The sequence below is a fragment of the Pteropus vampyrus genome, unplaced genomic scaffold, assembly GCF_000151845.1.
Source record: "Pteropus vampyrus isolate Shadow unplaced genomic scaffold, Pvam_2.0 Scaffold5, whole genome shotgun sequence".
NCBI lineage: Eukaryota > Metazoa > Chordata > Mammalia > Chiroptera > Pteropodidae > Pteropus > Pteropus vampyrus.
In genome coordinates this window covers 8138464-8150291 of record NW_011888786.1, presented here as the reverse complement: position 1 = coordinate 8150291, position 11828 = coordinate 8138464, and the positions used below count along the sequence as shown (strand labels likewise).

The 11828-nt window shown below is 43.5% G+C and overlaps 1 protein-coding gene across 3 annotated transcripts in view; it reads left to right on the top strand.

Annotated features, from left to right (window-relative positions):
* Nucleotides 1-11828, top strand: part of CCDC149 (coiled-coil domain containing 149) — a 107389-nt gene that overhangs the window by 26772 nt on the left and 68789 nt on the right. The window contains exons 1-3 of one of the 3 annotated variants that reach the window (XM_011365273.2): nucleotides 9452-9509; nucleotides 9679-9840; nucleotides 11179-11217. In XM_011365273.2, coding sequence (XP_011363575.1) covers nucleotides 9465-9509; nucleotides 9679-9840; nucleotides 11179-11217 — 246 coding nt within the window. In that variant the 5' untranslated portion in view covers nucleotides 9452-9464. Of the gene's footprint in view, nucleotides 1-9451; nucleotides 9510-9678; nucleotides 9841-11178; nucleotides 11218-11828 lie in introns of those variants that run through there. The other 2 variants (XM_023534148.1, XM_011365280.2) reach the window with 2 other exon arrangements.

Sequence of the window (11828 nt, the reverse complement as noted above, 5' to 3'; positions counted from 1 at the left end):
CTTCACGGTGAAGGACCTCCTTGAGCTTCAGTGTCCTCATCTCTAAAACGGGGCCAATCATTCAACCTGTTTCATAGAATGTTCCAAGTATTTAGCACAATTTGGAAAATAGTCATGTTCATTATTATTGCACTTAACTATTACAATCAAATAAAGGTTGTCTTATTATTATTCCTAATAGCACCTGAGACAGAGTAGACATTCAAAAAATACTTATTTTTTCCTTCCCCCCATCTCCTGAAAACAAACCGAAACCCTCCTTTTCTGAGGTTAGAGAGGAGAGCAAATATCTCTGGCTCCTGCATTACACATGAACTTGACAAGCAGAATTACACTCTGCCTAAAGAGTGAAAACAGAGGCACAAGGAATACCAAGTGTATATCCCTTGGCTCCATCTGAGTGACCAGGAGTAGGACATTTTTCTGTGACTTGCCCTGCTCAGGTCAGCCCTATGAGATGTGATTGGGTGGCCATGTGACCCGCTCACCTACCTATGTGATTCTAATACCAGCTGCCGTGGCTGAGGCTAAACCCATGCGTGCATCTGGTTGCCTGGGCAGCAACCTGCCAAACAGTATTGTGTTAGACAAGGTGATAACAGACCCCACATTAAGAAACAGCAAAGCCAGTATGTTCTCTGTAGGCCTGACGGATCAGATCAAATCACAGGATCCAGAGGTATGCCTGAAAAGTGGAGGGGCTGAATCCCAACCACCTTTCTCTCCTCGTGTGAGCAATCTTGGTTCTGGCCCAGGTCCACCTTGCAGTCACGTCATGGAACAGTCTCTCCACAGTGATGTCAGGACAAAATTGTCTTCCTAAAAGGATTCCTAGTGTCACTCTCCTATTCAGAGACCCTCAGGGCTCCTGCTTACTGGGAGATTAAAATCTGAATTTCGAGGCAGCACTTCTAGGCCCTTTCTGACCTGGCCTTCATCTGTCTCTCTCTCCAGCTCTATCTTACAGCTTGCATCCCCTCCCCTCCGCCGAAGCCAGCCCAGCCCATCGGGCACTGTTCTGACCCCTTGCCTTCTGGGGGCTCAGCTTTGTGCTTCGTGGTTGCTGTTTTCCTTCCAGGGGTATTGTTTTCTCATCACCACTACCTGTCACGACGTCCCTTATCCCTAAACAGAACAAATCCCGCTCCCTGTCCTTCAGGATCCCTTTCAGATGTCCACATCCTCCTCCAATAATCGGAGTACCTTCTCCGGCAAGCTGCAGTCACCCTCCTAGTGACTGAAACAGCCACAAGAACAACTAACACGCTTACGGCATTTACTGTGTCCAGTGTTTGCATATACTAATTCTTTGAATGATCACGTCAGCCTCGTGAAGATACTCTAACTATACCATTTAACAAAGGGGGACACTGAGGCGCAGAGAGACTAAGTAATCGGCCGCACAGCGAGTGAGTGGCAAAGCCAAGATGTGAACTCAGGCATCTCAGCTCCTTCTGCCAGCTCTCAACCATTGCTCTCGACTACCTTCTCTATGTTCTGGGAGCTTTGTATCTCTTCATAGCATTTAGCATACTACAGTTGATAACTCTTGGTGAATGATGATCAGACTACTTTTTGTTATCTATTTTATAATAATAATCGTCGTTATTACTATTTTTTAAAAGTCCCAAGCACCATTCTAAGTTTATAGGTATTTATGTCTCCCTAGCAGGAGTGTGTACCTTAGCTTGGTAGTGTGGAGAGACCGCTAAACTCGGAATAAGAAGATTCTTAGTTTTGATTTTGCAACTCTGGGTCCTACCAGCCTTGGATAAGTCAGTTCACCATTCTGAGTCCTAATTTTCTCATCTGTAGAACGAAGGGCCTGGCTCAGATGATTCCTATGGTCTTTACTTGCTGTGTGTTTGAGAATCTGTAAAATGGAGACAATATCACATGTGTCACAGGTCTGTTGAGGCTATAGTAAGATGAATAAATTTCTCTTTATTACACATGTATACTGAGCACCAACTATGTACCATGGATTGTTCTCAGAACTAGGGATCTGGAATGAAAAAACAACGTCCTCGCTGCCATGGAGAGGGAAATGTTGAAAATAAACCAATAATTAGCTATTTAACTCCAGGTCAAGTGATAAGCGCTATGAAGAAAAGTAACAGTGTAAAGGGATTGAGAGGCTGGCGGTGGCAGACAGGGACGAGCTTCCTGAGAAGGAAACATTACAGCAGAGATTGGAATGAAGACAGGGAACAAGCCACACAATCCACGCTGAGGGAATGTGCAAAGGTCCTGAGGTAGGAGTGGGACTGATGTGGTCAAAGACTAGCAAGGAGGCCAGTGAGCGTGGAGAGCAGTAAGCAAGGGCGAGTGGAAGGACTGGATTTTAATTTAAATGTAACGGGAGGCCATAGTGGGTTTTGAGCTACCATATGTCACCATCTCTTTTCACTTAAAAAGCATCTTTCTCATCAGTACATAAAAAATAGACTATAGGTGGTAGAAGTATGAGACAGAAGCGGGAGTTTAGGGCCAAAGTCCACCTGAGACACAATGAATGGTGGCTTAAATGAGTGCGATCCTGGTTGAAGTGAGTGAGAAGTATTCGAATTCAATACATCTTGTGAAGGTAATGCCGATAGAATACGCTGACGAATTAAATGAGGGCTGGGAGAGAAAGAGAATTGGCAAAGACAACTCCAAGGTTTTTATGGAAAACCAAACATGATTTGTACCATTTACCAAGAGGGAAGATTCAGGGAAGGACAGGCTCGAGGGGACATCAAGGGTTCAGTTTGGGACGCCTCTCAGATATTCAGGTGGAGGAATACAGCTGGATATCACAGTAAGAAGTGCAGGTGAGGGGGCTGAGCTGGTGATATCAATCTGAGTGAAATCAGCACAGAGATGACAGTGAAAGCCATTGGATTGGATGAGATCATCTTGATGGGGTCAGGGGTAAGGCTGGGATTCGAGTTAGCCAAGAGAAGAGGCCTAGGGCCTGAGTCACCACTTCCACAACTACGTAAGTGCCCTTGGAAAAATAAAGTATGTCACACCTGCAGTTCAGCTGGTAAAGACCCCAATGTGTGAGCCTGTCATCCAGCACTCAGCTAGCCGGGCCTCTTGGGGACATGGAGCTGGCTGATCACTGAGCAGATCTGCAGGGGGCCTCTTGCACTTCAGCCATTGCCCAGGGAAGAGGGTCGAAAAGGCCCCAGGTGGGCTGCTAGTCTTCTGAACAGGGTCTCAAAATACTAAGAATTAAAATGCATTGCTTTCAGTTACACAATTACCTCTGAGTGTCTTGTTAAAACTATGATATGAGTCAATAGAGGTAATATGTGGACCTGCTAATCGTTTATTTGGTGCCAGTAGAGAACAGTAAAAAGAGCTTGAAATTTGTAGTTAGGAGTCCTAGTTCGAGCTAATAACTGTTAGTTAATGTGACTCTGGGAAAGACAATCTCAGTTATTTTGTCTATAAAATGGGAAAAACAGTATTTGTCCCACTTGTCACATAGGGTTGACTTTCAAATGAGAGAGCGCCCATGGCAGTGTTTTATAAGCTTTAAGTGCTATAAAAATACCTTTAATTTTGAAAAAGTTTACAAAACCAAATTTTATCATAGCCCCCTTTATTTCAAGCTCACAGTAACCTCAGTGAGGCGAGCAGAGCAAACATTTAATTAATTAATCAGAGTTGTGCCTCAGTCTCAAAGAACGGGCTAACGATTTCCATTACGTAATGGCCTTTATTTGACTGCGTTTTATGCCTACTCATCGCTCAAAACTCATTTCAAGCAGCATCTCATGTGTGTAGCTTCCCCTTGCCCCCCCCCCCCCACCAACATCACCCCCCAGTTCCACTCTTGCCTCTCTTGGTGCCTTCACTAAATATTTGTTGAACAAATGAATAAATGTGCAGTGCGGCTTATTACAGAATAGTAGATTTCAAACGTTTAAAATGCAGCCAACAAATATGTGTGGAAATATTCACATATGCGTGTTCATTCCCACACACACATTCAAAACGAAAAGTTCCATGAAACAGTATGTACCTCTACTGCACGGGGTGAACAGTGACACTTTTTGTTCTATTCTGTGTCTTTTTTTTTTTTTTTTTTAAACGAGGGTTGCAAATGAACTGATTTCACTACCCAGACTAATGTATCATGACCCACAGTTTGGGAAACACTGTTAGGGAATGTGCTGGCAGCCGGGAACCTTGCTCTTTGCATTTGGGCGAATCACTCGGGTTAGCGGTGAGGCTTAGCCCTGCTCCAGCATTCATTTTTTCCCTAAAGAATAAAGAAATCAGGAGGCTATGGGAACAGGTAACTCGGCATTATGGCAACTTGAACATTTTACTGCATGTAATGTACTTTTAGTTTTTTCCGGCCTCCATAAGGATGTTGAAATCTAATAAATGCTTAAGTGTGGGGCAATTACTGCTTGAGAAAGTTTTGATTTTAGTCACACATTTGTCTTCAAGACTATGTAGATATTTGCAAGGCTGACTTTCAAATAAAAATCAGGTTCCCAATTCAAAATCCTTGGGCCCCAAATGTTTCAGGGGACTTTTGGCATCTGGAAGGGAATCGATGAGCATACTGTGTATTTTGTTGTCATCTCCGGTAGAGCTGTGGCCAGCAGCCAGTAATCAGACACACTGATTCGTCTTCAGCAAATGTATGAATATTCACATGCAGTGGCATAAAGACCATAAATGACTTCGGCTGAGGTCATTAGTGGGATACAAACATGATTTCAGGTTTTAGAACTTTTGGGGTTTCAGAAAAATCCCTAAGGGATTATGGAGGTAAATTTTTGTTATCCAGGTATCATGTTTTTTCTTTCAAAACGACAGGACCGTTTCCAATGCTTGGCTCAGTGCCTAACACATAGAAGGCACCCAGAAAATATTTGTTGACTAAACGATCGAGACCAACGACCCCTTATAGAAAACTCCTGTTATGACCAAGCCGCCTTTGAGGAAGTAGCCCGCTAGTTCTTTTCGGGGACCCTCTGGCTCTATCCCATTTCTCGTAAGTGAATGGAAATCTTTCCGCTTCCATGTGGCTGCCTCACAAAGAGCAGAGGGGAGAGAGGCCTGTGGATTCTTTTGCTTTTTCCCTCCTTCCTTCAGGCTTTGCATCTAAGGAGAGAAGAGGCAAGCCCCCCAGTTTTAGAGAGATGAGGCTGGGTGAAGAGAGAAAGGTTTTACCTGTTTGTTCTATGTCTAAAAAGTAGCCAAATTCAAAATTGCCCTTTCTTTGCTTCCTTATGGTAGGAATACCAACTTGATATAGTAACCAACTCCATGAATATCTTGATTTTATTTTTGTATGTGTGGGGGGGATGGGCACAGAATGCTTAGTTTGTCAGGAATTGGGGGTTCGCAGGCTTGGCTCTGCAAAGATCTGGGTGCAGATTCCGGCTGTGCCAATCCCTTGGCACATTACGTAAACTCTTTAAGCCTCACTTCTCATTTAGAAACATAATATCAACATATTAACCTCATTGCATTGTGAGGATTAATGCCAATCAGACATGGAAAACATTTGTCACAAAACTTTATTTTTTGTTGTTGTTAGTCATCGCGGTAATGTTAATCCTTTTCTTCATTGTGGTGATTCAGCAGGAGCACAGAGCAGGTGTCACCTCCACCAGTCTCCTACCCTCCCATTCTTTGGTATGGACTGTATTAGTCAGAATGGGCTAAGTTAAGCTGTGGTAACAAATATCCCCCAAATCTTAATACCACAAAAGTTTGTTTCTGGATCACACGAATTTCTCCATGGACCCCAGTGCCGCTCCAGGGCAGTTGTCTGCTGTGTTGGCGCCATTCGCTAGGCTGTTTTGTTCCTATGGCACCTCCAGAGCAGCACATGCTTCCACAAATGTTGCAACAGGGGAGGAGAAGGCTTAGCGATTCTTAAGTGCTTTCACCATTGAAGTGACTAGTGTTTCTTCTAATCCCATTTTATTGGATAAAGCAAGTGATAGGACTCCGCCTTATTCCAAAGCAGTGGGGAAGGACCGTCCCACCACGTGCCTGGAAGGAAAGGAGAGCCGGGAATATCAGAGAGAGGCGCTAACGTCAACCTCATAGACATTTAGCCTTTTCCCACTCTGTCACAAATTGCTGTTGAAACACGGCTTTGGCATCCCGTCCATCCAGGCAGCTCTCCTGAAGCCCCTGCCATAGAGAGATTCTGGAACTGTCACTTTTGCAGGCCACCTTTGGAAATCGTTGCGCTGGCTCTGCCTTAGACCAAGCAGAGGAAGTGATTCCTGGGGGCTCGATGTGAGTCATGCCTCCTGGACTGGAGCCCCTCACCACTGTTCTTTTCCTTGACGCCCTCCACCCCTAGTGATATTGAGTGAGGTGTAAAATTGAGAGTTCCTCAAGTTGGAGGGCACCCAAGGAACCCCCCTCATTTCCCAAGTATGGAAACTTAGGCCCACGCTGTGTGTGTGTATTGTCCCTTGTGTTCTGTGGCCTTCTCAGGGTCCCAGCAATTCATGACTAGCTCATCGTTAGACCCACGTCGTTAGGCCTCCTGCCTCCGCCTGGTGATTTTCTGCCGTCCACCTCCTCTTGTAGGAGCCGAAACGTCCCAAGCACAGTCACGTGGCTGGCCTGGCTTTCTGTTCTTTACCGGTCCCTTCTAAGGCTGAGGAGCGAATCCATGAAGTGGCTGGTTGTTCAAAGCTCTCACGGGAAGATCTTCAAGATCTTTTTCTTTCCTTCCAGTTTTTATTGTTGTTGTTGTTATTGTTTTTGCTGTTTGTTTCCAATTGGGCAGATAGGACATGGGACATTTTAACAGCTACCATCACAGTACGAAGCTATCACCATTTTAGAATGCTAGCAAGAAATTACGTCCCATTCGCCAATACCCCCCACCGAATGCAGGACTCCTAGTCTCCTACTGTTGTTTCGATGAGACTCTGCATGTATAGGATCTTTGGCCGGGTGCAGTAGAATGTAGTCTGTGCTTGTACTTGTTTAAAACACCTCTGTGCTACCAAAGGTGGCGTGGACACCCCCAGCACGGTCTTGAGACTGTGCTTTAGCCTTGAACTCGTGCGCTGCCGTGGCCTCTCGGTCCTTCCAGACTACTGTAGCTGGTCCTAACTTTTGAGACACCATAAAGCTGGAGGCCTCCAGAGCCTGGGCTTTCAAAGTGTAGATGGAGTAAGAGTCACCTGTGCCATGTGCTAACGGTGCGGATTCCTCAGCCACAGGAGACGCTGATTCAGGGGGTCTGCCCTGGGGCCCTGGAATCTGCATTTTCACAAGCATCCCAGGGTGGTGTAGAGCAGTCTTTTCAGGTTTCCTTGTTGATGTGGCCACACCAGGGTGTGTGTGCGTGTGTGTGTGTGTGTGTGTGTGTGTGTGTGTGTGTAGTGGGGGGAACTACAGGGCAGGTGTTTTAGAAATGAGGCTTCAGCCTAAGACTTTTGTACTGATAAAAATAATTGACATATAATAAAAAATTTTTAAATCCACTGTTCTGGACCGTAGTAAGCAGAAGAACGAGTAGCCCAGCAGTGGCTTTCTAAAGACCAACCTTTTCTCGGTGTGACTCCGTCTTCCAGGCAGAACGCGTTTGCTTTCTTACCCTTTAGTGGAGCCGCAATCGTCCTGTTTTCCACGCCATGGGGAAGTCACACTGCGGTGCTCCTTCTCCTCAAATCCCGGCCGCTGGCTCTTAGGAGAGGCCTATGTGCCTGTTTTCTGCCAGATCCCTTAGACCCAAGGGAAGGGTGTTCGATTACCACCCCTACAGTTTCCGAGAACCCACTTGGACTATGCCTCGTGAGGGAAACGGCTTCTCTCTTGGGCTTTAACTGATTGTAGTTCAAGGTCAGGGGACTCGGACTTCCACTTGGCCACTGAGTGGTGGCCCATCCCCGTTCCCCTTCAGGAGACCGCATGTTACAGCTAGCCTTGCCTACTGCACCTTGCAGCGTTTCCACAAGATTGGGATTTGCTTTCCCAAAGTCGGAAAATGCTGGGTATCTTTGGGGCCTTAGCTTTGGATCTGATAAATTAAAGGGACAAAGGTGACCATCTTGGTGCCACCAATCCTAACGATACAACAGAGGCTGTGGGTAATGAGCAAAGAACTGAAGGCACAAGGGCAGAGCTCTTCAATTGTGTGTAAATGGTATTTTTTTCCTGTGAAATCTCAATATTTCCCTTAGGACATTGCAGTTGAGGTTTCTGAGACACTCCTTTGATATTTACTCCTTGGGGATTTTCCTCTTGAGAAATCATTGTGGCAACAGAACCATTTTTGCCTCCACGAAGACGATGTCAAAGTCTTAAAATCCAGGATGTTTTAAGGCAGGATTCCAACCTCATTACCGCCAGGAATACGATCCATCCAAGGTGGACGTGTCCTCTCTTGGAACTCAAATCCATCTCGGAATGGCTTTTTTATCCCTCGTTGTTTTGGAACCTAAGCAATTACTTTTATTTTTTTTAAGGAAAAAAAAAATGTGCTAATGCACAAAACTCTCTTTTTCGCCTTGCATTTATTTGAAATTGAACTTAACAAAGTCAGTTCCGAGCAAGCACTATATATGAGTCATGCTTTTCGTCCATAAAAGAGCATTGACTCTAACGGTACGGGAGTGCTGATTCTCTCCGCTTTGTGTGCACGTCCATAATGACAAAGTGCTCGTGTCAGAGTGTATAATGAAACTATAAATTGTTTTCATGAATGCTCTGAATTTGGTCTTTTACGGGGCAAATTCAAAAGGTATTTAGTGCCACATTTCACATGTGTGAGTAACACCAGGCGGTGCAGTACATCCAGTAAAAGTAAAAAAGTCCCAGTCGGGGCTCACACTGACCCAGGTGGTGGCTGATTGTCAGGTAAGAGTGGTTTACGGCGGAGAGAGTGGGTTCCAGCAAGGTATGCCGACTGTTTGGGGATAATTCAAAGTGTCGCTAAAATACTTAGCTCATGAAATTGGTCTCTGGGGAATGGGGGTGGCGGGTGCCTACATGGGAATCACAGAAGTGCATATCTTGGCCGAGTTGGTGAATAAAAAATCTCAAGTGAGAAAATGTCTGCTGGGTTGCGTGGTCAGGTACAATCTATTGCAGTGATTTATGGTTCAATTACATTATTTTTAATCACGTATTTTGTATTTTTTTAATTATAGAAGGCATATGAGTATTCTAGAAAATATAGGAAACAGAAAAGCATAAAGAATAAAATTTAAGAACATGCACGTAATTTTACTACCAAGAGATAATTGTTAGTAATATATAAAATTTTTATTAAATATTTTTCCATGCATATCATTTTATAGAATTTTAATAAAATTTTACATAATTTTATCTGGAGATATAAAACTTCTTAAAAAAAATTTGGGATCCAGCTATCCATTTATTTATTTACCTATGTAATTTTTTAAAAGTATTCCACTTTTTAACTTATTTGTCAATTACCTTATTTTGTCTGTCCTAGTTTGCCGAAGTTCATGAACTTCATGCAAGGTCTGGGTGACGTGAGGGAACTATGTCAGGTACTGTAGCAGCCTTAGGTGCATATGTCAGTTACTGACAAATGTCTCCGGATATATGGTCTCTAAAAACAAAAAAAGCCACAGAACAAAACAAAAAACCAACCCTGCAGGGTGTGCTAAATCCCACGCCTGTTGACTGACCAGTGGCTTGGATTTGTCTGTTTTGTAGTACCTGGTGTGTAAAAGGAAGCTGGAGAGCAAAAAGGAAGCCCTGCTGATCCTTTCGAAGGAGCTGGACACATGCCAGCAGGAAAGGGACCAGTACAAACTCATGGCCAATCAGCTTCGAGAACGCCACCAGTCCCTGAAGAAGAAATACCGAGAGCTGATCGTACGTATTACGTCACGGTGACCTATGGAATATACACATATATGTATGTGTTTGTAGGTGCCTATTTATACGGAGTATTTTTAAAGAGGATTTGTATTATAAGTCTGGACTGCCTAATACTGAAACCACCAGTGACGTGTGGTTATTTAAATTTCATTTTGAATAAATTAGAATGAAATAGAATTGCAAACTCGGTCCTTCAGTCTCACCACATTTCATGGGCTCGGTCGCCGCGGGGGCTGGTGATGACTGCAGTGGGTTGCGTTGTTGCTATGGGGCATTTCCATGGTGGCCGCTGTGCTGGACAATTAGATACAGGACATTTCCATTGTCACAGAATTCTGTTGGACAGCACTCTATGAATGTTGTTCTAAAACTTGCTCTTTTCACTCAGCACTTGATTTTGGAAGTCTCTCTAGGCCATACATACAAATTTTTAAGAACAGTTGCATAGTAATATTTTCATAATTCTTTAGACCTTTCCTTTATCCTGGGTATTTAGCTTTTCTCTAAGTTTTCATACGGCAAGATTTTTAGGGGAATAAACTATACCAAAATGGAGGGTACCAATGGCATAGTGCTATTTTGCATTTCTTACTTATTTTTTCTCACTGGTAGAATTTTTTTATGTGCTGACAGTATTACTGACATTTAACCATTTGTGCTGGGATAGTTGAACTGTCCTGGGACAGTGACAGAGTAGATAGATTCCTCAGGTTAACGTAGTGCTGACTTCTGTATGGACAGTATGGGGTAGAAGGGCCCTGGCCCACTGAGCATTTACTCGTTCACCTGAGATATTTGTATTCCTAGATGGCACACGTGAGAGGAATTGAATTTTTTTCAGATAAAAATTCTGATAGGACTGGAAGTTGTCAGTTAATTTTCTTTTGAGCATTTCCTTTCCCAAACCCCCCAAATTGTTCTGCCCATAGAGAAAATTCGAGTGTGTGTGTGTGTGTGTGTGTGTGTGTGTGTGTGTGTGTCCATTACTGTTCCTTTGCATCTAACTATTTAAAAGAGGAATTCAAACCAAATGAAATGCTCAAACCTAATTTTGATAAATCCAGTTGGTTTATTTAAAAATTTTTTTGGTTCTCATTGTTTTAGAATATATAGGTTTGGTCCTAAATGGAACTGATTCCTTAGAGGTTTTTCCAAAATAACTCTGGTTCAGTTTATAGTTAATTTTTTAAAAGTATATTTGAGCACATTACTGGTTGCAGGGACTAGGGGTGGGGAGTATCTGAACTTAATTCATAGTTTGGTTCAATTCCTTGAATGTAAACACATCTTTTTTTTTTTTTTAAGTAAAATATAGCATTTGTTTCTTTGTAGGATGGAGATCCATCACTTCCCCCCGAAAAGAGGAAACAGGTAAGACTTATTCCTGATCTTTGATATCTCTCCGATTGTTCATATTGATGCCTTACACAGCAATTAGGGGCATCAGGAAATCCCCCAATGTACAGAGAAATCTTTTATTTTCCAGAATCCTTTTGTACTCCTGGGGGCAGTGAGTGGAAGGGAAATGCTGACTACAAAGAGGGGCTGAGATGGGGCTAAGGGCGAGGGAAACCCAGTGAAGTCCAGCAGGCGAAGGCACCTGGTCGACTGCATTCCCGCTCTCGTTGAGAATCCTGTGGGAAACCGTGATTGAGGGTTCGTGGCTGTAGCACTTGCGCTTCCTGGCCCAGGGATTGATACTGTTGTGCTGTTACCTCCTGCTGCTTCAGACTTTTAAAACAATTTTATTTTATTTTTTTATTTTATTTATACTTTAGTATAATTGGCATACAACGTTAAATTAGTTTCAGGTGTGTAACATAGTGATTCAACACTTAACGTACCTTATGATGTGATCTCCAGGATAAGATTAGTAACCATCTGTCGCCATACAAAGTTATTACGATACTATTGACTATGTTCCCTGTGCTGTACGTTACATCCCCGTGACTTATGAATTTTATAACTGGAAGTTTGTATTT